Raw genomic sequence first — 25,986 nt, 5'->3', positions numbered from 1 at the left:
ATTTCCTCCCCAACCCCCCCCCCCCCCACACACACTTCCGTTTCATGCACAAATGAACACTTTAAGTGCTGATCCCACATGAGAAGCCATAAACAATAAGACACCCCGATATTACAATTAAATAGTGTACCTGCTCTAGCGCGCGCTCGCTGCATCTTCATCACAAGCGGAAATTATTGGGGGTTTTTTTTGTTTGTTTGGTTTTTTTTGACGAATTAATTATTTCCCCCATCATTCATCACTAAACAATAAGACACAGCCGGAGTAAGACGGCTATAAATATGTTAAAAGGGTTAGAGGCTCTCACCTCCTGCTGGCGCCGCCGACTTCTGGATCAAATGCGTCCTCCAGAGCTGCTGAAAATTTCCGAAACTCAGCGCGCAGTTTGAGAGAGTGAGTGAGGGAGGGAGGGAGGGAGGGAGAGAGGGAAAGCGCGCGCGGAGAACGGAGGGTGAGGAGGAAGAGGAGGAGGAGGAGGAGGAATAGATCATGTTCTAATAGTGCGGGAGAGCGTGGTGATGAGGAAGGACGAACAGGAAAGAGGAAGGGTGAGAAAGTCGGGTGAGGAGGAGGAGGAAGGGTCAAGGATGAAAAGGATGATGATGATGATGATGAAGGGCATGAGAGCACAGTGGGGGGAGGATGAGGAGAATAAAGATGGGTTAGCGGTCATGTGAAAAGGATGATGATGATGATGATGATGATGATGATGATGAAGGGCATGAGAGCACAGTGGGGGGAGGATGAGGAGAATAAAGATGGGTTAGCGGTCATGTGAAAAGGATGATGATGATGATGATGATGAAGGGCATGAGAGCACAGTGGGGGGAGGATGAGGAGAATAAAGATGGGTTAGTGGTCATGTGAAAAGGACGATGATGATGGGCACAATGAGAGGAGGAAGGGTGGTCAAGTGGGGTGAGGATGAGAAGGATGAAGAAGCATTAAACATCATGTGTAAATGATGATGTTGAAGGGAATGAGAGCAGATTCGGAGGAGGAGGAAGAAGAGGAAGAATGGAAAAGTGGGGTCAGGATGAGGAGAAGTAAGAAGATCATGTGAAAAGGGTGATGATGATGATGATGATGGGTAAAAAAAAAAGCACAATGAGAGGAGGAAGGGTGGTATAGGCGAAGAGAGGATGAGGAGGATGAAGACACGATAAAGATCAAAGAATGATGATTAAGAGAGCACAGTGAGAGGAGGAGGACTGAGAGGAGGAGGAAGGACAGAAAAGTGGGGTGAGGAGGAGGAGGATGAAGAAGGGTTGAAGAGCACATGGAGAGGATGAATAAGACGATGAGGGGGATGAGGGGTTGAAGAGCACACGGAAAGGATGAAGAGGAGGAGGAGAAGGATGAAGGGTTAGAGATCAGGTGAAAATGATGATGAGTAGGAGGAGGATGAATGGTGGGAAAAAAGGGGTGAAGAGGAGGAAGAAGGGTAAGAGATCATGTGAATTGAGTGATGATGATGATGATGATGAAGGGTGAAGATGGTGGGGGAGTGTGTAATCATGATGAAGAGGAAGAACGGTCAGAGATCGTGTGAAGACATGGATGATGAAGGAAGGCGGTGTGCCTAGTGAAGATGAGGAGAATGACGGGTGGGAGAGGACGAAGAAGAGAAACAGATGATGCGCAGAGGCTAAATGATCAAAAACACATGGTGAGGGCGTAGCAAGTGGGGTGAGGATGAGGATGAGAACGGGTATAGAGGATGAAGAAGAGGATGAGAATTCATAACGTCCATAATGTTTACAGTTACAGCACAACGACGTGTAGAATATAAGATAGGACACACTTTATGAAATCCTGAAGGAAATCCTTGAGAAGGAAATTCTTGCAGAGAAAAAAAACAAAAAAAAAACAACCCTTATGTTTTAACACTTTTATTGTCTTATTGTCAAATATGCATCTTAAACAGTCCAAAAGGTGTAGAAATGTTCATCAAAGTGGTCATTTCATTTCAATTCACAAAGAACAAACATCAGTTTACACACTAAAACGAAAGCTTCCACAATGTAAAACTGCACAAATAAACAATGAGGGAATTAATCAGGGGGTCAAAGTTGTGAATACCACAAAAGAAGAAGAAGAAGAAGATGAAGAAGAAGAAGAAGAAGGTAATCTATATGGGCTACAGTATCTACTTAAAATATAAGGCTAACTAGCAAATGTTAGCTACTTAGCTAGACTAATGCTGCCTAGCGCTGTTTAGCTTTACTTGTTGCATGTGTTCTGTTTTGCTAAAATAATTAAATCTGTATTTGCTTTCGTTTCTCTGCTAAAATAATTAAAGCTTTTACAATCAAATTTGATTCCAAAATTTTGGAAGGAATGGAAAATGGAAAAAAAATGAGCAAGACGAGCTTTGCCGCTTCAACTAGCTTTACCTCAGGATTAAACTGGCTGCATTTCCCCTGTTTTGCTAACGCTATGCTTTTTGAAATCGAAACTTATTAAACTTCATATTACCAGACGAGGGTCCTTTGCTGCTTCATATGAATACTTACAGGCTAGTTTTGAACAACTATATATATATCTTTGCTTTCATGTAAACGAGAACAGGAACTAACTTGTTTCGCAGACGTTTCGCAACATTAAATATAACTATACATGGGTTAAAAATAAATAAATAAATGAATAAATAAATAAATAAAGATATTCTGACATTCTTTAATAAATATAAAAACACTTCGAGACATTTTATTATTAAAAACCGTTAAGAAAAAATCCACTTCTTGGTGGGAACAAATACTCCACTTCATCACACCACCTGGTTGTTGATTAGTTTACTATAACATCATGATGTGAAGAGTTTTATTGTTTTAAATAGTTACAATAAAGACCTCTGGTACAGTATAAATGTGTGTGCGGAGTTTGCATGTTCTCTCCGTGCTGCGGGGGTTTCCTCCGGGTACTCCGGTTTCCTCCCCCGGTCCAAAGACATGCATGGTAGGCTGATCGGCGTGTCCGAAGTGTCCGTAGTGTATGAATGGGTGTGTGAGTGTGTATGTGATTGTGCCCTGCGATGGACTGGCACTCTGTCCAGGGTGTACCCCGCCTCGTGCCCGATGCTCCCTGGGATAGTCTCCAGGTTTCCCCGTGACCCTGAAAAGGATTAAGTAGTATAGAAGATGGATGGATGGATGGAAGTTTCATTTGGTTTGGAGTGGATTCAGCTGCAGATGAAGTGTAACATTATGATTTCATGGCTTGAAATCAGAAACAGGCGGATATATATAAATATATACATATATATGCGTTCGGAATGATAAACACTCCAACACACTTCAGTGCTCCTAGCACACATATACAAGTGAGGCATAAGTAGAGCCAAACAGCACACTTTTGTTCCTGCAGCCTCTACAACAGATTTAACACATTACCTTCCCACAGAGCAAATCCGCAGCTTATATAAGCATCACTCACGTCACTGGACATGTGCGTGAAGTGCCCTTACACACGACCCGTTAAAGTACTCATCCGGGCGTCTGTCCACTTTTCTCATTCACACAACAAGCTACAAAACAATCAGTCCATTTTTAGTCTGGAATGGGAATTGATTGTTCCCTGAGGACAGGCTTGGGGAAGGGGTTGTCCCCCCATCCCCCCCCCCGGCTGCGAAAGTGATGAGTCTAATTACTCGCTTTGCTGCGCTGTTCGTTTCTCACTCAGGCTGCTATTTAAGGAGCACAGAGTGTGCAAGAATGCCAGCAGCGCCCATGTGTTTGCCCAATACGGCACACAAACCAGACTAATGATACAGAAGCCCTGCTGTTATCACGTCTCACATCCTATTGGAGGCTCGCGAGTCCATGTGGGGATGCAGATGAGCAGCAACCTCCACCTGAGCTCTAGTACAGAGGATAGATCTGCAGCTGCGCAGACAGACAAACCAACCAGGCCTACGGACCCTTGGGCACAAGAGGGGTTTTATTCGGAAAGTCAGGATCCAGAATGTTGTCCAAAAGCATCCTAAACGTACAAATCATCTTAACTACGAAAGAGAGAGAGAGAGAGGGCGAGAGAAAGACTATATATATATATGTGTGTGTGTGTGTGTGTGTGTGTGCAGTGTACAACATTTAACATTTTGTGAAGCTCAGGCCAGTTCAGTGTCATCTCTGTGCACTCGGTGTTGTAGGTTTGATGGTTATGTAAGCTCTGTGGGTAGGTAGTGTGTAATCTCTAATAGAGGATGCAAAACACAGCGAGTTATTTGCTACGTGACTGTGCTAATAATGCATTTTTATTCCGTTGCACTAATGAATGCTTCATTTTGATTGGTCAGGAAGTGTTCATTCTTTTTCTTTCATTAAGAAGCTGGTGAGGAAACGACTGTTCACAGCTGCCGTAACGTGACGTCTGTTTAACATTTAACATTCACGTTCTTTAATAACTGAAGAAAAACTTAACGGTCGGCAAATCGCTGTCGAGGAACAAAACGCTCCAGCGTGTGCCGATGTGGTAACAGTGACTCTGCTTCATCACCTCACCAATCGTTGATTATTTTCTTAAAACGGCACGACACGGTGTTTCATTCCTGACTCGACGCTACGTAGATTTCATTTATCCGACACTAAATGCACTAATTAAAACGTGACAAAATAGCGTGACCCAGCCTTATTTGTCCATGTTTAGATATTCTTCGTGGATTTCAGAATGCGTGCGTATATGTCCATCCATCTTCTATACCGCTTTATCCTTTTCAGGGTCACGGGGGAACCTGGAGCCTATCCCAGGGAGCATCGGGCACAAGGCGGGGTACACATACACATTCACACACCCATTCATAGACACTTTAGACACGCCAATCAGCCTACCATGCATGTCTTTGGACTGGGGGAGGAAACCGGAGTACCCGGAGGAAACCCCTGCAGCACGGGGAGAACACGCAAACTCCGCACACACAGGGCCACGGTGGGAATCGAACCCCCGACCCTGGAGGCGTGAGGCGAACGTGTAAAAAAACCCAATGTGTATGATTAGTCCATAGCAGGACTCGACAGAAAGCACGTGCGGAGAACTAATCGTACAGGATTTACGGCAATGATCACTTGCACACCAGGTGAAAAAAAAATCAGTATTCCATTATAACATCTTAAACAACTACAATATTAGCCGAGCGGCTCAGAGAGAGATAACATGTCTTTATTTATTTCCCGTTGTTTCTTTAGTGGCGTAATTATCTTGTCTTTCTATACGCTTTTGCATTTGCTACAGCCATGGAGCATCTATTAGCACAGACTATAATCCACCCCGTCCATATGTCTCGTTAAGTGTAAAACGGAAGAATGGCTCAAACCCTCATCGATACGACACCTAATGCTCCGAAATGAAGAAACAGAGCGACCTGGGAATATGATTAGTCTTAGACACTTGTGCTGAATTCCTGTGAACCTGTATGACTGAGGATCATTTTTGATTCATAACATGTTCGGTCTCATCAGTGACATTTAACGAGACCAGTACGAGCGGTTCAAAGCTAGTGGCCATGACCAGGCACCAGAATATGAATGAGATGTCCGCGTAAGTGGCCCATTAACCTCTCGACTTACAGCAGGTGCAAAGCCTCTGGAGCACCTCATCTTTAGCTCATCCTCTACATCTTGTATATTTTACGTGCAATTCCGTACTGATTTGCTTATTCAATGTATAAGTGTTTAATGCAATCGTTAAAAAAAAAAAAAATCATAATAATAATTCACCTAGGAGAGGATGGGATCCCTTTGCGGTCTTATTCTATTCGAGTTTCTTCACCTCTAGGCTTGCTCATTAAGATCCTCGATCCAGATTTCCATCAAGATGCTTCGTGTTAGATCCTGATCTCATTACTGTCCGTACGGAGTTTCGTATGTTCTCCCCATGTAGGTTTCCTCCCACCTCCCCTCAAAAAAAAAAAAACACGCTAGTAGGTGGATTGGCTCTGGATCAGCACAACCCTGACCAGAATAAATTGGTTACCAATCCTCCACTAATAAAAAAGAAATAAATCTTGGAATAAGAAAGACGAAAGCAGGTAAAACATCCGTGATCCGAAGACACGCTTCGTATCGGTTCTTCGGTTGCGCTCTGAGGGACACATTTATATGGCCAAAAGTATGTGGACACTCGGCCTTCACACCCATTTGTGGTTCGTCCCCAAACTGTTGCCACAAATGTGGAAGCAAACAATTGCATAGAGTGTCTTTGTATGCTCTAGCGTTACTATTTCCCTTCACTGGAAGGAAGCGAGCTCCATGAAGACATGGAAGAACTCGAGTGTACTGCACAGTCAACCCCCCAGACCTCCTCACTCATTCGTACCTGATCTCATTAATGCTCTTGTAGCTGAATGAACACACCTCCCTACAATCACGTCCCAAAATCTAGTGGAAAGCCTCCCCAGAAAAGTGGAGCTTATTATAACAGCAAAAGAGGGGACTAAATCTGGAATGGTTGGATGTTCAACAAGCTCATAGCTTTAGCAATATAGCATACTGTAAAATATCAACAATGAGCACACGATATACAGTAATCCATTTAGACTGGCATCAACGTCCAAATTGTAAATGTTTCAAGATCAGAATTTTCCTTAAGAGACTTAGAAATACTCCGCTGAAAATGTTTATTTCTCCACCTCTAGATTACATCACCACATAAACGACAAGTGCATCTGAAATGTCTTTAATACCCACGAGTAGACAGATTATACTGTACAAACCAATATTTATACAAAAAAATTAGGATACACCCAACGTGGATTTTTGTCCTAATGCTGCCATCTAATGGCATGTATGAAGAATTACAACCCATGTTTTATTAGACGCCACAGTGACTGTATAATTAGCTCACGTGTGTTGGGAGCAGGTTCTGAATCTAAGTGCTGCACAAAGATCTCAGACCGTAATGTAATACCTTATTTTAATTCCTCACATCATTATACCCTCTTCAAATCTAAACAAATAAAAAAGTTATTTAATTAAAACAAACTGATTTTAAATTGTTCAAATTAACCGACTAATAATTCACAGCCACCCCGAGACCACTTGCCAAGTCGACCGCATCATCTCTCAGCATCACTATATACAAGCTCGTTTAACGTGAACATTTTGTTCCGAATCGCTAAAATTGTACAGGTTTAAACGGCAGAATTGATCGCTCTGCTTTTCCATTTTAAGCAACGTATTTTGTAGATATTAAATAAAATCTGTTTTACATTTTTAAATAAAATGTGCGGGGAAAAAAAAAGAAAAAAAGAATACTTTTCTTTTTAAGAAAGCCGGATCTCAAATGCATTCGAATATCGTCATACATGCATTTATTTAATACATGTACCTATTGCCCTACCCTAGCGTTTAGACCTGCACATCTCTTGTATGTGCAGTGTAGTGAGTATTTAAGTATGAGAATTGCTAGACATTTGCAAAACCTCTGTTCATAACTCAACACACACACACGACTATTTGTGGAGAGGCTTTATTTTGTTGCATACAAATAACGGTCTATTTCTTCTTCTCTACATCCTGCTCAGCGGCCTCCTTTGCCCTCTTGGCGCGGATGCCGAAGAGACGGGCGTTGGCACGAGCCATGCGCAGACTGGCGAACGCGTTGAACTTCTTCTCTTCCTCAGTGATCATGCGGGCCTTCTCCTTCTTGTGCACCTGGAGCAGGAATTCATCCGTCATGAGTTAAACAGGCGAATAAACTATACAGATTATAAAATGTGAACACCGAGATATCCAGAGCTTTTAAAGATAGGACGTGACGTGCTTTGGACACTTCGAAATAAAATACTTACGATCTTAATGGGCATGACTGGTCCAGTGAGCTGTGTCGCCATCTTGACCTCCTCCTCCTGCAAAGATGGTTAAAAAGAAAGAAAGAAAAAAAAAAACAAGAAGGTGGGGGGGTTGTCAAATGCAAGAGCCAAAAAGTACAAGTGTCAAAGAAGTTAAATAAGTTCATCAAGGACGTGCAGAGATTTCTGTAAGTGTGTGTTCTGACAGCAAAACTAGATCAGGGTATATGCAGGTATCAGCGCTTCAAATTTAATACTTTTTAAAGCCATATTCAAGATATTGGCAAAAAATGAAAGACCTGCACGCCAGTTCAATCATGCAACACGATACATCAGCTATAACGGATTGTGTTCACGCGTAGACGTTCATTTCGGAGTTAAAGCAAACTATAGCAGGGTAAAATTCTATAGTGGGATATGGGAGACCGGAGCAAATATCCGTTTAGCATTACCGTTTACTCAAACAGTGAAAGAAAGAAAGAAAAAAAATCCAGTATTTCCTTCTCATGACTTTCCAAGAGAGGAGAAAGATATATAGAGATAGATTATAGCAATCGGAAGAGAAAAAGATGTCGGATTTACCATCACGCCTCAACAGCGGTATTAGAAACCCCCTAGTGTACACTAGTAATAGTGTCTACTAGAAGTAATAAATATATCGTAATATATTTCTGACTTAATTGAATTATGCATTAGACCTTGTGGCTTTTATTTTGTCGGAAAACCGCAGGACGACCTCCACTTAGTTGGCAACAGTTGTTTTTTTTTAAATTCACTTATCATTACCAGTCAGGTGAAATACTGTAAACCAGATACTGTCGTGTCTAAATGCAGGATATAAGAGACTCAAACTCGCAGCACAGACAGAGATGAAGCCGGTGTGGAGCGGCGTTTACCGTCTCAGACAGCAACGAGTTGAAATAAAATCTAAAACCATCTTTACGGTGTCGGCTCGATTGCATTTCAAGACCTTTAAAACGTGAATTTAAGATATTTTAATGCTAATTAAGGGCTTATTTTTACATTAAGACAAAAAAAAAGAGGAATGACGATAAAAACCCACATGAAATATAAATAAAACTTACACCCTTGTAGATGCTTACTCTGTTACAATCACAGACGCACAGTCAGAATCCGTTCTATTCTGACCGGAACATTTCAGAACCGAGCAGACCCACAAGATTTAACTGATCATAGATGAGCAAACTGTTTCAGCTGCGCTGTTTTAACTTAACCGATAACAGAAACCATTTATATCATGCTTGATATAACAGAACAAAAAAAACATGGCCTCTGGATCGATTTAATAACGTCCTGTCCATTTTATCTAGCCGTGGTCGTGATCTTTAATTTGAACGTTTTACCCTAGGAAATGATAGTCGCTATATACAGCTTCTAAACCTCCCTAGTTAAACACTAATTAAACCACACTGATCACTAATACACGAGTCAATTGTTTGGGCTTGTCTGTTTAGAGTCGTAGCGAACTTGAACAGAACTGAGAAATGCTCAGCGCGTCGCCGGAATCGCGGCTCCGTGTTACACGCAAAACGGGAAATAAACGATCCGCCGCTTGCTAGTGTGTACGCAGGGTTAAAAATAAAACGGGACACAGAAATATCCACGACTGACCCGTATAGACCTACACGGCAAATAAGATGAGCATCATGTCGTGTAATGTTCTCATTAGTGCATCAGTTTGGTTGTTTTTTTTTTTGTGCAAACGCATGAAATTAGGCTCGGCTCAGTTTTCAGAAAAACCACAGCGGCTGTAAGACTTACACTCAAGATATTGAAATAAAATAGAAATAGAAATGTCTAAAAGCGGCAGCGATTCATTCGCCAGTGCGCGACGCAAAGCTGAGCCACTTACAGTGCTGTCTCCCTTCTTGGGCGCAGAAGCCTTCCTGGGGAAGAGGATGAGTTTGGAGCGGTACACCTTCAGCCTCTGGACGTTGACGTGCAGGGACTCTGTGGATCTGTTGCGGCGGCGCGGGTCAACAGCGATGCCGATGGTGCGGGCCACTCTCTTGTTGATGCCAGCGGCCTGAGACACAAACCAAACCATGAAAAATGATCGCGAGGTCCTCGCTGAATCACAGTTCGAAACCCAACGTCCGTCCGTGTCGAGCACAGCAGTCATCAGCACAAAGGGTTCAAGGAGGATCATCACAAATGTACAGAGATTCCGGAGAATTTGTCATCATCTGACTGTTGCTCGGGAGGGGGACACGACACGGGGTAGGACCGGCCGACAGGACAAACAGAACACAGCACTGACGGACATTATTATACGCTAGGTGTTGTGTACAAGTTAGAAAAACAATAGTGTATAATGCTCCTAAATGTTTTGTTTCTTCTAAATCTAACGTTCAGAAAAATTCATTATTTAACACTGAAAATGAGGAATGCAAGTATGCTAAACTAAACTCGCTTAACTAAAAATCTTTTCATATGAATCAACTGGGGGGGGGGGGGGGGGTTCCTTCAAAGATTAAAAGTAAAGACTAGAAGCACAATCGCACCTTCAGCTCTTCCAGGGTGAAGCCCCGGCCGGCGCGGACCTTGGTGTTATAGCGGACCGTCGGACACCTGACGATGGGCCTCAGAGGTCCGGCGACTGGACGAGGGGCGATGCGGCGAGCCTTCGCCTGGCGAGCCTTACGTCTGTAACACAGCGGCAAGAAAGCGGTTTAATTACAAAGTGCTGTATACTGTGGTGTGCAAGAGTTAAATACTAGCCTGCAAGCGTTAATCCGTATCGAGCACAACAGCCATCAGAAAAAAGGGTCCAAGGAGAATCATCATAAGATGTACAGAGATTCCGGAGAATTTGTCATCATCTGACTGTTGCACTTGCACGGACTCTTAAACCTGCTCGTTTCCTCTTATACCACAGCAACCTGGCATCGTTTATGATTTCTTATTCATGAGTTCTAACTTGTCGCTATAAACGTCATTCGTTCCCTTGAGAGGTTTTTCTCGTGAAGATAAAAATGCTGAGAAACCGCAGAGTGAAGTCCTCCATCCTGAAAACATTCCCATGTTACAATACTCCGACACTGGAGACTCCTTCCATGAGCGCTCCACAAACGCCTCCTCACATTAGGGATGTGCCATATCGTATAGTCCATGATAGACCGGTACAATCCCTCCCCAAGATAAAAAAAAAAAAACTGTCATTCCATGATATTGAACAGTCTGAAGAGTCGTTTCTGATCGTTAATGGACAGTCTCCAGTCTTGGGGTTTTGTAACATAGGAATGTTTTCGGGATGGATGGACTTCACTCTGTAGTTAATTTTGCTGCAGCTTTTTTGTTATTTTATTCGAACTGGCGAAATTGCAATTGCACGGTCTCTCGCAGTGATGCTTGTCGGTAAACGAGACCCTTCAGCTGTGCTCATGTTCGACGCACGCGAATCGAAGAGGGCTTTGGCTGAACGTGTGCCGTGATGACATCACGTGACGCAAACCTGCGGGAATTTTGAAAAATCGCATGCTCCTCCGAATATTACGGAGGTTTGATTAGGAATCCTGCGAGTCAGGTTTGGTGCTTGTATTTTCACTGGAATTTTAATCTGGGAATAAAATTCATTCTCTATTTATTTTAAGCCCGATTACAAAATGGTATAGTTTAGTATTTGACGACGGTAAGGGTCAAGTTTGTGGATTATGTTTGTACGGCTCTCAAGACTGTATACTGATGTGACTCGTGTGTACATGTATGTGTGTATATATATTTAGAATAATAAAGTCATCAAAACTCTGGAGTAACAAATGGAACTATGGGAATTATGTTGTGATAAAAAATTTTAAAAAACCCAAAATAAATCAAAATAATTTAATTCTTGGTATTTTCTCAAATGATTTCTTGAGGAATTTCCCCGAGATGTTTTTTTTTAAACAGTATTAAAGGAGTTCACACCTACACTACACACTTATCGGCTGCTTTTCGGAAATATATTTCGCTCCGAGTCGTCCGTTTAAACGTTTATTTGTAAATAAGTTAGTTTTCTAGTGAAAGAAATGAAAACGTCTGCACGATTATGTTTCTGCCTACGAGACCGATTTCAAACGTTTAATCCTACACCTTCAGATCGAAAGGGCTTTAAAGTTCACACGAAACGTTTCCATCGAGTGTCCACAAACCTTCTGACCGGTAGAAGGTCTCTCTCGCACGTACCTACCTCACGAATCAACGAGCAGAGGAATTTAACACGTTTACATGGAACATCTGCCATGAAAGTCACTAGAGATATTATAATGAAGCTTCTGTTACAGAAAATGAATGGCTGCTTCTGATTGTGTGGTATAAGGGGATCACGGCGAGGTGAAACGGATCCTCTGAGGTGTACCTGCGGAGTTTTCTGGCTGGCTGGTTGAACCAGGTACGAACTCTCTTCTGCCAGTCTTTATGGAAGTGAGGGTTCAGGATCATCCCATTCCGGCTGGGGGCCATGACTGTTTATTCCCTGTGAAACACACACACACAGTTATACATACAGACACACAGCGTACAGTGCACACTATTCCCAAAAATCTCTCTCTCTCTACACACACCATAGGAAGAAAACCTCAGAACATTTCACCAGAGCTAGCATTACTAGCCAACATGGCAACCTCACAGCTAACCAGAGAAGCTAGCAGACACTAGAGTTAATCAAGAAGCTGGTGTGTATATTTATTTCATTATAATAAAAGAACCCGATTAAACACACACCACGCCATGTTCCCGACCGATTAAAACGCAGCTCAGTGTGAACATCCTTCACTGAGGTGTTATTACAACCCCAGCGTGTGTACACTTTCAACTCTACATCTAATTTCTCTTCTTGTGCACACTCTACACACTCCATACTCATCCACTCTTACACACAACACACTCCTGTAAACATCTGTGGAACTCTATTCGGCGTAAAACGCGCACTTGTGAAGGATTAAAACGGATAAAGTTGATAACGCTGAAGGATAATTGCTCATACCGTCTGGGCGGAATATGGCCGAAAAGAAAAAGGAAGTACAAGCGCAGGGGTTTATGGGATATGAAAACGGCAGCCAATAGGGGCCGTCCGGTAGAGGGCTTCAAACCGGAAGTGTGAAGCGTGTATCAGGAAGCGCCGCTAAGAGCCGTGTAGGACTTTAATATTAATTAAAGTCATTTTTTAAACACAATAATGTTCGACAGTTACACGTTAAATATTGATATGTTTGTTTGTTTGTTTGTTTGTTGTTGAACCGTAAGAATGGCTCAACAACAACAACAACAACACAACACAACAAGGTTCAGTCAAGTTCAACAGTTACATGTCATTATATAATTCATTTCTATAAAATAATAATAATAAAAATAAAAAAATAAATATACAGACAGAGACGTTGTGTTTACTTTTTATTTTGTGTTAGGAATCTTTTAATAAAAGCGGTGCTTAAAAGGCTAAACTATTCCATGTTTGACTCAAATTGAAAGAATTCAAAGAAACGTTTCATTTCTGTTGTCCATGTGGTCGAGGTTGTTGTTACGGATATTAATGGGTCATGAAACCTCCCTCTATCCTGTCCAGGGTGTACCCCGCCTTGTGCCCGATGCCCCCTGGGATAGGCTCCAGGTTCCCAAGTGACCCTGATAAGGATAAGCGGTATAGAAGATGGATGGATGGATGGATGGAAACCTCCCTCTTTCAGCTCAAGTCTTCCTCTCAATGTTTTTGAAAAATGCAGAAATTAGTAATGAGTAATGCAATTAATTTTCAGACAGAGTAAAGAATCAGTCATTTACATACAATGTTGATGTGACTAGTAATTCATTACTTTTCTATAACTTACCCAACCAACACTGGTAGCATACACGAGGTGACACAGTAACACAGACGTTTATCCGTTTTTATTTAACAATGAACGCAGTACAGGAAACACTTCTCAGGCCGCTGGGCAGGTCTAGTCCGGGGTTACTTGAATCTGAACGTCATTCACAGCGCAGAATAGATGTGTTGTAAGAGATTACAATACATCTGTGTAAACAAAGTACAGAGAAGCTAAACCTAAAATTATGAGTAATACTTGTGCATAATCAGTAACGATAACAAACAAAAAGTCACGTCTGTTTGTTTGTTTTTTTTATGACAGAAACCCTGACTAAACATTCAAATGTATTTTAAAGGATGATGATGATGATTATTATTATATTACAGTGTAAATCAGTGTTAGTGCTGCAGACGTTTAGCAGGTTAGCCTTCCCGCAATGAAGCTGACTTGAAAATCTTGCCTTAGGAATGGTGTTTTAGTTATTCAGTTGTTCTCTTTTCTGCGAGTTTAGTTACGAAACTTGGTTTAGGATCGAGTAAAACTGTCTCCTGGTGTGTTTTGTCCAGCAATAATAATCTGTGTCATCAAACAAGTTCTTTTTAGGTTTCTACTCATTCATTAAGCTCTTCGAGTTCATATAGGTCTCTTCAATGCAAGGGCACATATGTGGCTGCGAAGTGGATGGGTGGAGGGCTGTATTTCCCAAATATGCTGTCAATCATCTCCTACAACCTGAGTGTACGGGTCTCGGCAGGGTATGTGGAGAGAATCTTCTCCAGGAGGGCAAATTAATGGAGTGATGTCCATAACCAGTGCTCTATGGAGCTGATGAGGAATGAGCTCCTGATCTCACTCGACTTCGACCTGCCCTGTGCCGACTTTCAGTCATTTTGAAGGACAAGTCATTGATTAAATCAGCAAGGAGTGATTAAAAAGTACTCATGGAAGAGCAAGTAGTGAAGAAAGATATAAGAAAATAATTCCTGGCTCCAGAAGGAGACTGACTGGCTGAAACACTGAGAGAGACACAAAGAGACACTTTTCTTGCCTAGCTGACCGACTACGATTGATTAAAGAGAGAAGAAATGAACCGTTCCAGAGAACTACATTTATTTATTCACTTATTTTCTATCTATTTACTACATGTTTGTTTCTTTCTAGATTTCTTTCTGTGGGATTGACAAATTCTTTCGGCTGATTTCTTGGTGACATTTTTCCTTGTAGCTTATGACGTACGAAGGGTGAAAAACGTGAAGTTAAAATCTAGCTGGGGAAAAAAAAAAAAAATGTGAGGGAGCCTAATAAATTCAACAGTAGAAACAGTACAGATCTGATAAATAAGTATCGAAATATGTATTTCGATTCATTTCTTCATTCAGGAAGCGTTTTGATGAGGTCGTTACAAACAAAGGCTTCTCCACTGATCTGCTGGGGATCCGTTTCTCTTCTAGCTGCCTTCTGTCTCCTTGGATCCAGGAGGTATGCCATGTTTCTGTAAAAAAAAAAAAAAAAAAGGGACAGATTTAATGTATGAAAACACACACACACCCATGAATGAAAAAAAAAAACGTTCAAAGCAGAGTGCTTAATGTTTACATCTGCAATGGTTCAATGATTCAGTAAAAAAAAAAAAAAATCTAGCAACATGAAAATACAACTTCTATTTTGGTTCATTTAAACTCATCATGCATGCATAAACGTGAAAAGTCCTCATATTATTACTAAAGGAGCTGCTTAATGCAAGACTTTTCTCACTTACAGTCATTTGACCAGTAAACAGCCTGTAAGTCTCAGTCAGCGCATTCGTGATGTTCTGCACTCTTTGTCGCAGTGTCTTCACCTGGTCTTTGAGGTCAGCTTTCTCCACCTTCAGCTGAGCAATGGTCTCCTCAACCTTCTGGTGTTGTCCTCAGCCTCAGCCGGTGAGACCTAAAAAAGTACAATTAAGGTTTATTGGTTTTATTATAATTGATATATTATTTATTTATCATTTATTATATCATTTTATCACACATTCATGAAGCCAAAATAGGACAAAAGCCTGTTAGCTTATGAAGGACTGAACAAATCTACTAAATTCATTTCTTTTAAAGGACGGAAGGAAACTGAGCACTGCATGGTTACAGCAGCACGACTGAGAAATAGTTGTACCTTCAGTGGTGACCTCGGGGTGCGCTGTTGTTGTTTTCTTTCCATCGCCTCGTGTCACATGATAGTAAATGCCGGCTGCGGTGGCTGCAGCTCCGGCCGTGAACAGCAGGAGGCGCAGTAGAAGATCCAGTACACCAGCGGCAAGTGCACTCAGAAAGTTGCTCATTTCTCTTTCTTGATCAGAGCAACTACAATAATCGCCTTAATCGAAAAAAAAAAAAACTACAGTGGATATCTGAAACTCAGTCTTTTCTCTCTCTTCAAAACCGAGCTAGAAGCAAGAACTTCATGTTGCTTAGCAACACTGTTCCAACAATCTGGAAGTCCCAAGCGTTCCAAATTATTATCCATCCATCCATCTTCTATACCACTTATCCTTCCTTCAGGGTCACGGGAAACCTGGAGCCTATCCCAGGGAGCATGGGGCACAAGGCGGGGTACACCCTGGACAGGGTGCCAATCCAGTGCAGGGCGCAATCTCATACACACTCACACACCCATTCATACACTACGGACACTTTGGACACGCCAATCAGCCTACCATGCATGTCTTTGGACTGGGGGAGGAAACCGGAGTACCCGGAGGAAACCCCTGCAGCACGGGGAGAACATGCAAACTCCGCACACACAGGGCCAAAGTGGGAATCAAACCCCCGACCCTGGAGGTGTGAGGTGAACGTGCTAACCACTAAGCCACCGTGCACCCCCAAATTATTATTATTATTATTATTATTATTATTAATATATAATAATATATAATAATAATAATAATAATAATAATAATAATAATAATAATAATAATATACAGTATATTGTCCTAAATTAATGATTGTTATGAGAATGAACAAAGTGAATCCCTGACTAGTTTAGGGCTGTGTTTGGCATTTTCATCCACTCAGATTAGGAGCCTGTACTCTTTGGGCATAAATCAACTGTTCTGCTTGACTGGAAATATATTTTTCATTGTATATAAATAACAACTATAGGGTGCACACAAATACATTTCTAAGCTTTTGGGTTACACTTTCTTTTCATTATATTCATGCACAAAGTGACTACAAGCTGCATGAAGCTAAAATGAAACGACTCATAACTTTATTATCATATTTATCCCAAATAAACTTTTATCATCATCTAAATCATTTAAGATAGGAAACAAAATGCATTTCAGCGGTGAATTTTAGTTTACCGGTTTCTCAGACAGACTTGAAATTTGCCCACTTTGTTTCCCAAATACTTTAAGTTTAAGTTATTATAAAACTTGCCACTAAACTTGATCTAAAAGCAATTCAGTTATTTGCTGAAGTGGGAGCTAGGTTCTTCTCATCACTTGGTTCTCTCTGTCCCTACCTATCTCTCTGTCTCCTGCTCTATCTGTCTCTCCAAGTCTATTTCCCACCCTCTGATGATCTCTTCTGACCTCTACCTTTCTGTCCCTCTGTCTCTCTTTTTCTCCATCTCTTTGTCTTTCCCTCTCTGACAGTCTCCCTCTTTCCTTTTCTCTGTTTCTGTTGTAGTATTTATTCATTCTAATACTTTTTTTTTTTTTTTTAAACAGCCATTGAAGCCAGTCTGGTGGCTCAAGACATCCTCTGAGGAATTTACTGCATTTTTCTTTTACAAGTGGTAAGTTGTAAGACATTTTTTTTCCCTCCTTTTTTCAGAATCTTTCTCTTTTTTTTTTTGACACTTTTAATTGTTGTGTCAGTGATAATCACTAATATATTTTTCAATTTAGTTTACAGCCTTCATCTTACCTGCAGACAAGAACCAAATTACCCCCCCACCCCCCACCCCCCAAATCCCTGCCCCTCTGTAAAAACTTTCCTCCCTTGCAAATTTTCCAATAATTGAATCAGTTGAGGTCATTTGTTTTTGTTTGTTTGTAATGTATGAATTAGCAAACTCGGAACACTTTACATATAAGAAACTTTTCCCTCTGGGACATATGTGTTTGTTCTTAGTTTTGTATTTTTACGAAATTGTGAACGATCTAGAAGTTAATAAAAAAAAATATATGTTCATCACGGAAGATTTGTTAACATTAATAATGAAAATCAAACATAGAATACTATCCATACTGTTCTTCTTCCTCTGCTTCTTCTTCCTATTATTATTATTATTATTAGTAGTAGTAGTAGTAGTACAGTGCATTATGATTAGTACATAGAGATAAAAATGAACAGAAACATGTCACACATTATAGGAAAACAGTAAAGTAGACTTTCAAGTGAATTGATAATTTTGCACGAATTTTAAGAGATATCAGCTTTTATCTTGTCGTTGCCGTAGTTTTTGTTGTAACCTTTATAGAAGATAATAACACGTAATATTTACCAAAAGAGCTCACACGTTCAAATAATTTAAAATCATCAAAGTGTTGTGTTCCCTGACTATTTCTATGTAGAAGTACTGAGAAATCTCTTTTTCTTCGATGGAAAAATGTAAGGACCAGTATTGGTTCTAATTCTAACTCCTCCAACATGAGGTGTAGCGGTGAGAAACAGTCATGTTGCGTTTCCGGATTTTAGACACTAGGGGGCGCTCACTAGAGTGATTCAGCATGTGTATTGAATTAAACAGGACCGCAGTCAAAATTAGTAACTTGACCTAATGTTCATTAAACAAAATTCTTAGTAAAATTACATGTTAATATTCTATCTTTATCCCCCACCTTTAGCCTACTTTCTATGAACACACCCCTGCCTTGTCTGATAAACACAAATCCCGATTAAACCTGAATTCTATTGAACAATTAAAGTTTTTTGTGTAAGTTTTTATTATATTTAAGTCTCGGAATGTGGTGTGCAAGAGCACGCCAACGGTGTCAGATTTATTAACGTATTAAAATCTATTAAGTATCTGTCAAGCTGCAACACATGAGGCCTGTTTTAAAAGTGCAGCCTTTAAAAGTTCAAAGTTAATCTTATCCCAGCGGTCTGTGCCAAAGACAGAAACAAATGCAGCATGAGGTTTTTATTTTATTTTATTAATGTGAATTCAAAATATGAAACTGTATTCTGAAATGCTGGCAAGGTTACAGGTGTTTATAGACTAGTCATTTGCCTTGGCAAACACTTCACCAAAAGTGTTAAACTTAGCCAAACAGATTAACATTTGGGTTCGTGTTAGGAGTATTGGTTCATCCTGATAAACACGCAAATCACAAACCACAAATACAAGTTTCTACAGAGGAAGCAGTTCGAGTTCACATGAATAACGCTTGGCCTAAGGATAATAAAGGTAGTGCAGAGTTCATGTTTTATTTGACATTTATTATTAACCTAATATTAATGACAGAAAAGCAAACCATATGGACTGAATCACAGAAAACATGATTTAATCTTTTGGAGCTTACAGACCCACGGATAACCTGCGACCTTTTACTGAAAAACTGAAACATCTCACACCACAACATACATTAAGATGGAAAATACATAGACAAAGACAGAGAAACACCCAGAGATGACTGAGTAGACGATCCACACCGAGCCGTGCAAGCCTCCAGTCACACGCTGATCGCTTCAGGATTGTTTTGTAATGTGTTCTGGGGATAATCGTCATGGAGACAGTCAAGTTGCTAATTTGCAATTGAAACCATGTTTAAAAAAGGCACTTTTAATTTATTTGTAAAATACTTTGAGTACATTTAAGTGAGGACTCTTTTTTTAAACTTTCATTCAAGTATAAGCCTAAGCTCTGTACTTGATTTTCTACCCCATGACTACGTATATATCCACTGGTGTTAATTGCTCGACATGAAATTTCAGCTCAAATGCCTGAATCATTAGAAAATGCTCAGAGATGTTCTTCACGTGCCACAGAGACTATGATCAGCAGTTCATTAATCATTAATAATCCCCACACCGCAACCTATCAGTATCTTAATCTAAGCTCAAAGATCAAGGTGTTTACGTTGTGTGTTTCCTGTCCTGGTTTAATGTCAGATAAGTGACTGGTGTCTCTTGCTACAGAACGGGACAAAAACGAGTCTTTGCAAGCTGCTATTAAACATGCAGGGGGGGGGGGGAACCCACATTGCATCAAGCACTAATTGAAAAGATATGCATCACTTATTATCGTAATTATCACTGACCAACATCGCACACGCTCTGATCTCTCCTGTAACTGACTGTCGTAACGAACTCGGACGATTCCCGTTAGTGCACTTTATCCTCAGTTCTCTGAACGCCTAGTGACTAAAGGAGTAATCCTGGGATCCCGTGGGAACAAAAATGTCACGTGTACGGGTGTGTTTTACTTTCAGATGCGCAGCTTGTTCACGTGTTAATGATGGGGACGTTCTGTAATGTGGAAATAAGTCTTAACGTGGCTTAGTTTACCAAAACGACCACCAAAACAGCGACACCAAATCTCTCACAGACTTAGTCTGTGAATAAATACCGAAACAGGAAAATAACACAGTTATCCGTTTTCAGCTCTCTCAAACATCTGAACTTAGCTTAATGTGTTAAAACTGTGAGCTAGAAACTCGACACTTCTACATGTCTATTATCCAGACAATAATCCCACTTATCTAAATATAAAAGCACCGAGTTACACATTAAGCTTTAAGGTGTCCTGACTGGAGTCCTTCCATGAAAGTCAATTATTTAAGAAATCATTCTCGGGACATGAAACTTGCAGTTTTATACCGTTACCAAGACTAAAGCGCCAATGTTCCGAATTTATTCTAAAGTACCTAAAACTGGACTGCAGGTCCTGTAGCTCAGAGCTCTTTCAAACCTACAGATGTGTTTTAAATCCTCATTACACTCGCACAAGTAACGAAGTCCAATCGCTAGCATCATAAGAATTTGCAGTGGGTTTTTAAGCACTAGAATCAGTTTATATTTGATACAGAAAGAGAAAGAGAAAGCAGATTTAACGTGTAAATCAACGGAACTACTCCAGGGACTTGACGTATTTTTCATAGGCAGCTTCATCCATAAGGGCTTCCAGCTCTGCAGGGTTTTCTATCATCATCTTAATCAACCATCCTTGAAGACAGGAGAAAGAATTAGAGACACAGACTACACACACACACGTACACATATATACACATACACACAAATACATATAAACGCACACACATATATGTACACATGCATGCTCACCACGCTCGTAGCAGGACGAGTTGACGAGTCCGGGGTTCTCCGTCAGTTCTGTGTTGATTTCAGTGACTTCTCCAGTCAGAGGCGAGTACAGCTCGCTAGCGGCCTTCACGCTTTCTAACACGCCAAATTCCTCTGAAAGACAAGGATTGTTTTTTTTTAAAAAAATGAAACATTCTTCGTCCAGAACATGACGTATGAATCAGTATCCGCAGTTCTAAAAGAAAAGTCCATCTACACACTGCTTTAACCATCAGGATTGCACAGGGCGCAGTAATAATTTTCTCCTAGAAGTGAGAGGTACTGACGAATCCGAGTAGGATATGACGCGGGAAATGCATTTTTACAAAAAAAAGATTACATTTGGATTTCAGACTTTTTTTTAATTGTATTTTTTTTTTTTTTTAGAAAGCATCAGAGCTCACCCATTGGTTGGAGCTTCGTTCCGACCTCCGGCAGTCCGCAGTACACGATATCACCCAATGCTTCCTGTGATTAATACACGGGAAAATAGATTTCAAAATAAATAAATAAAAACAATACAACTATTTTTTTTTTGACATATCACAATTACACAAGGCACCAGGGAAGAGGAAATAAGGGGGGGGGGGGGGGGGGCGGGGGGTAGACAACTGAAGAGTGTACAGTACACAGAAAATGCAACTTGTCATTTTTTGCCACCAAGAAACCGCAAACCACCAACTCCTCAGTCCTGAAGACGCTGAAATAGCTACCTTTACCCCCGACTGTTGGAAAGTACTGACACTGGAGACTCCTTCCATAAATGTTAAATTAAATTTTACTTAGAGAAAACGTCCCTATTTCAATGCTACACACATTTTTATTTTAGGGGCAGTGGTGGCTTGGCGGTTAAGGCTCTGGGTTAATGATCGGAAGGTCGGGGGTTCAAGCCCGAGTCACCCGGATGAGGACGGTTTCCCTTTTGAGTTGGGTTCCTCTCAAGGTCTCTTCCTCATATTGTCTCAGGGAGTTTCATCAACATCATTATTTACAGGAAGAAGGTACCTGGGCGTAAGCGCTGACGCCGACTGTCCCGATGTTTCCGTCTGCTCGTACCCACTCGTGTTTGTCTGTAAACCTGAGAGCTGCAAAGAAAGCATGCGGCGTTTTTAAAACTAAACATGCACTTTAAAGAAGAATGTGAATCTTTTTTTGTTTAACCTTTTGATCTTTTATTCAAAGAATTCACAATAAGTATTCTGCTCTCATGGATATCAAACAATTACAAACAACACAGGTTTATAAAATATATATATATTTGTTAAATATAGGTGTGCAATAATTATTGGCACCCTTTTAGTCAGTACTTTGTGCTACCTCCCTTTGCCAAGATAACAGCTCTGAGTCTTCTCCTATAACGCCTGATGAGGTTGGAGAATACATGGTGAGGGATCTGAGAGCGTTCCTCCATACAGAATCTCTCCAGATCCTTCACATTTCAAGATCCACGCTGGTGGACTCTCCTCTTCAGTTCACCCCACAGGTTTTCTATGGGTTTCAGGTCAGGGGACTGGGATGGTCATGGCAGGATCTTGATTTTGTGGTCAGTAAACCATTTCTGTGTTGATTTTGATGTATGTTTTGGATCATTGTCCTGATGGAAGATCCAACCACGGCCCATTTGAAGCTTTCTGTCAGAGGCAGTCAGGTTTTCATTTAATATCTGTTGATATTTGAGAGAGTCCATGATGCCATGTATCCTAACAAAATGTCCAGGTCCTCTGGCAGAAAAACAGCCCCAAAACATTAAAGAACCACCTCCATATTTAACCGTGGGCATGAGGTACTTCTCCACATGGCTACCTCTCTGTGTGCTCCAAAACCACCTCTGGTGTTTATTACCAAAAAGCTCTATTTTGGTTTCATCTGACCATAGAACCCGATCCCATTTGAAGTTCCAGTAGTGTCTGGCACACTGAAGACGCTCGAGTTTGTTTTTGGATGAGAGTAGAGGCTTTTTTCTTGAAACCCTTCCAAACAACTTGTGGTGATGTCGGTGACTTCAGATTGTAGTTTTGGAGAATTTCTGACCCAAGACGCAACTAACTTCTACAATTCTCCAGCTGTGATCCTTGCAGATTTTTTATCCACTCGAACCGTCCTCTTCACATTGCGTTGAGACGATATAGACACACGTCCAATTCCAGGTTGATTCATAACATTTCCAGTCGACTGAAACTTCTTAATTATTGCCCTGATGGTGGAAACGGGCATTTTCAATGCTTGTGCTATTTTCTTATAGACACTTCCCATATTGTGAAGCTCAACAACCTTTTGCCACACGTCACAGCTATATTCCTCAGTCTCACCCACTGTTATGAATGATTACAGGAATTTGGCCTGTGTGTTCCCTCATATTTATACCCCTGTGAAACAGGAAGTCATGGTTGAACAATTTCCTGTTCCTAGTCATCCAGGTGTACTAAAAAACATTTAAAATATAAATGGGAATATATTTCAAATATATTTTCCCCTCATATAGGGGTGCCAATAATTATTATATTTAACAAAGATTTTTTTTTTTTTGGATAAACCCATGTTGTGTTTGGAACTGTTTGATATCCATGAGTTATTTTTTTTAACCAAAAGATCAAAAGGTTAAACAATGACGACACTTTTTCACAGCCTTCTTTGCTCCTATTTACTAAGGGTGCCAATATTAGTGGAAGACACTGTATTTCAATCTAAACACATTTAATGTGTCTCAGGGTGGAGTTTTACTTTAAGCTCGTATCTAAATACTGAAACTTAACTATACTGTTGCATATCAAAGCAGTAGAATTTAAAACTGAGAGTTAAATTTGAAACACACGAGCATGAAACCGAACAAGGATAATTCATCAGTGGAGAAAATTTGGTAAAATCGTGACGCACAACGTTTTATTCCGAGACGGCCGTCGTTTCTAATCAAACTATAAATATTTCCCGAGACTCAGCGCTGTTCAAGAGATCAAAGAACAATTTAACGTCTTCTGTCCTGAATCCAAAAGGTCTTATGAAACACAACCACGCAGCCAAAAAAAAAAAAAAAAAAAAAAAAAAAAACCCCTCCCAAAGCTCCTCCTCCTCTTCTTCTTCTTCACTCGAACTGTTGGAAAGCTAAACACTATGTTCTTCTGAGAAACTAAATTCACCATCCAAAACACGAGACCCGACGGATCATGATTCTCGGTAACGTGAACGCTTTCCACCGTTTCCTCTTCCATTATCTCAATGATAAAACCACACGAATGTGGAGAAGGGGGGAAAAAAAGAGAAAAAGATCCTGAAAAACCAAAGAAACATCGTGAACCGCAATAACAGTCAGAATTCCATTCAGGGTAATAAACCGCCCCAGCAGTTCAGGTTTAAACCGGACTGAGGACGGAGTCACGATGCGAGCGCTGTGGGAAACAGCTGGCGTGCACATTTACAAAGCACGCGAACATTAAAATCAGGCAGACCTGTTCCACCACTTTACAAGATGAAATATCAAACAACAGAGAAGGGTGAGGATTTCAACCCAGGGTTCCTCCTGGAAGATGTTTAAGAGACTTTTTAAGGAGCGGTTTTTTACCAAAAGATCAATTCGACATGACTTCAAGAACCTTGTTCCGAACATGAACGGCTCCTAAAAGGCCTCGAAATTTCATAACGACAATCAAACGGTACCATTTTAGTGCATAAAAACGGTAGGGCATATGTAAACAGGAACTTCAGTATGAATTTTCATATGATGTATGAATTTTCATACATCAGCTCGTCATTTCAATCCGCTCAGCACTGTTCGTCGTTACTCTTCTACACCTATACGCTGGCTTTTTTTTAGAATCTCACTATCCAGGCTCAAGACTTGACTCAAGTCAAGATTTCTCGCTCGTGTCATTTCACTTCTTCACCGTCGCCTCTTGGTTGCTCGCTAGGGATCTGAATCTACTTTGTGGCGAAGTCTGTTGTTGTTGAAGTGCTAGACACTCGCAGAAATAATAAAAAAAAAGGTACCAGAGCGTACCTTTAAAGCTGTCGCTGTGGTGGTACTATCAAGGGTGCGTCATTTAAGTGCATGTGGTGACTTTAAGAATAAGGTCCAATGATGGTGCTTAAATTATTATTATTATTATTATTATTATTATTATTATTATTATTATTATTATTATTTTGAAAAGTATCTGGGGAATATATAAAATGGTCCAATGATGGTACCACTAGTGTGAAAGGAAACGTGCAGCTTTATTTCTGAGAGCATAGAAATAAAACTGAATTGAGCTTTGACTCATGCACAGTATTGAATTAGTACATTTTTAGATTTGGTTGCAAATAAGAGATCATTCGTGCAAGGAAAGAAATCTACTTCTGCACCTTAACCAGGAGATTGAGTGATTACTGAACCTGAGAGATCAAGAGGTCAAAGGTTACATAAAAAAATAATTAAAAAAAAAAAAAGGAAATGAAGCAGATTGCAAAAAGTAACATAACAAATTCGATCTTGCATGAAAACTCTTGCAGGTTGCTGCATGTCCTGTCATGTTGTTGATGAATTCAAGGCTCCACATCCATGCACTTTTTTTTTAAAACAACAAAATAATTTGTTTTACCTTGTGAAAGCCAGGACGTCGTGCAGAAAGTCCGTGAAGTAGATCTGTTCGTCCTTGTTAGTATCTGGCACCCTACGGTTCTAGACAGAGTGGGCAAAACCAGTGAAAAGTTGCAGGAAAAGCGCGTGAGCGTCGCGCACATCGCCATCTTTCCCCCTGAACTTCAAAGAAAACTGCAGCGCTCATGCATGACTCCGCGCGCGCTCCCGACCGCGCGCGCTCTCGGTGGTCAGACGGGACGATGCCTGGGGGTTCAAGTTCAAAATGGATAACAAATCTACAGTACATGCTTATATAAAGAGCTTCAGCCAATCAGCTATGCGTTTTGCATACAGAATAAAACGACTAAAAATAAATCTTATTTCAACTCCATTTTTTTTTATTAACTTAAAACATTCATGTGCTAGCACTGTAGTCGAGATTTTAATTCCACCTATGTTTGAGGGTAACACCCCATATAGATGAAGTAAACTACTTGTGTGTATATAGAATTCCAAAAATGAACCGACTTGTTCATTCAGGGAATCGAGTCATCG

General features: G+C 40.6%; 2 protein-coding genes and 2 non-coding genes across 4 annotated transcripts; all 4 read right to left on the bottom strand.

Annotated features, from left to right (window-relative positions):
- Positions 1 to 7,448: 7,448 nt before the first annotated feature.
- On the bottom strand, positions 7,449 to 12,852 carry rpl13 (ribosomal protein L13). Its single transcript, XM_053635401.1, has 6 exons — positions 12,771 to 12,852; positions 12,144 to 12,260; positions 10,312 to 10,453; positions 9,660 to 9,833; positions 7,787 to 7,843; positions 7,449 to 7,649 (listed from the first exon to the last, which is right to left on the bottom strand). Exons 2-6 carry the CDS (start codon positions 12,245 to 12,247, stop codon positions 7,491 to 7,493), a joined length of 636 nt encoding a protein of 211 aa, XP_053491376.1. The 5' UTR covers positions 12,248 to 12,260; positions 12,771 to 12,852; the 3' UTR covers positions 7,449 to 7,490.
- On the bottom strand, positions 9,912 to 9,992 carry LOC128614303 (small nucleolar RNA MBII-202). The gene has a single exon (XR_008387036.1). It is a non-coding gene; the product is annotated as a small nucleolar RNA MBII-202 (small nucleolar RNA).
- Positions 10,547 to 10,628, bottom strand: LOC128614304 (small nucleolar RNA MBII-202). The gene has a single exon (XR_008387037.1). It is a non-coding gene; the product is annotated as a small nucleolar RNA MBII-202 (small nucleolar RNA).
- Positions 12,853 to 18,709: 5,857 nt separating the features above from the next.
- gcshb (glycine cleavage system protein H (aminomethyl carrier), b) lies at positions 18,710 to 25,784 on the bottom strand. The gene is made up of 5 exons (XM_053635303.1): positions 25,451 to 25,784; positions 21,882 to 21,961; positions 21,281 to 21,344; positions 20,859 to 20,990; positions 18,710 to 20,741 (listed from the first exon to the last, which is right to left on the bottom strand). The coding sequence occupies exons 1-5, from the start codon at positions 25,596 to 25,598 to the stop codon at positions 20,647 to 20,649; spliced, it is 519 nt and encodes a 172-aa protein (XP_053491278.1). The 5' UTR covers positions 25,599 to 25,784; the 3' UTR covers positions 18,710 to 20,646.
- Positions 25,785 to 25,986: the final 202 nt, after the last annotated feature.

The sequence above is a fragment of the Ictalurus furcatus genome, chromosome 10 (genome assembly GCF_023375685.1).
Source record: "Ictalurus furcatus strain D&B chromosome 10, Billie_1.0, whole genome shotgun sequence".
NCBI lineage: Eukaryota > Metazoa > Chordata > Actinopteri > Siluriformes > Ictaluridae > Ictalurus > Ictalurus furcatus.
Note: the sequence above shows the minus strand (reverse complement) of the source record. Positions and strands in the feature narration are given on the sequence as shown.

Coding starts and splice junctions, on each gene's coding strand:
- rpl13 (XM_053635401.1), bottom strand. CDS start 12,247: ATGGCCCCCAGCCGGAATGGGATGATCCTGAACCCTCACTTCCATAAA. Junction 10,454..12,143: donor CCAGCCAGAAAACTCCGCAG/GTACACCTCAGA, acceptor GCTGTGTTACAG/ACGTAAGGCTCGCCAGGCGA. Junction 9,834..10,311: donor TCACCCTGGAAGAGCTGAAG/GTGCGATTGTGC, acceptor TTTGTGTCTCAG/GCCGCTGGCATCAACAAGAG.
- gcshb (XM_053635303.1), bottom strand. CDS start 25,598: ATGGCGATGTGCGCGACGCTCACGCGCTTTTCCTGCAACTTTTCACTG. Junction 20,991..21,280: donor AACGAAGCTCCAACCAATGG/GTGAGCTCTGAT, acceptor CTTGTCTTTCAG/AGGAATTTGGCGTGTTAGAA. Junction 20,742..20,858: donor CTCGTCCTGCTACGAGCGTG/GTGAGCATGCAT, acceptor CCTGTCTTCAAG/GATGGTTGATTAAGATGATG.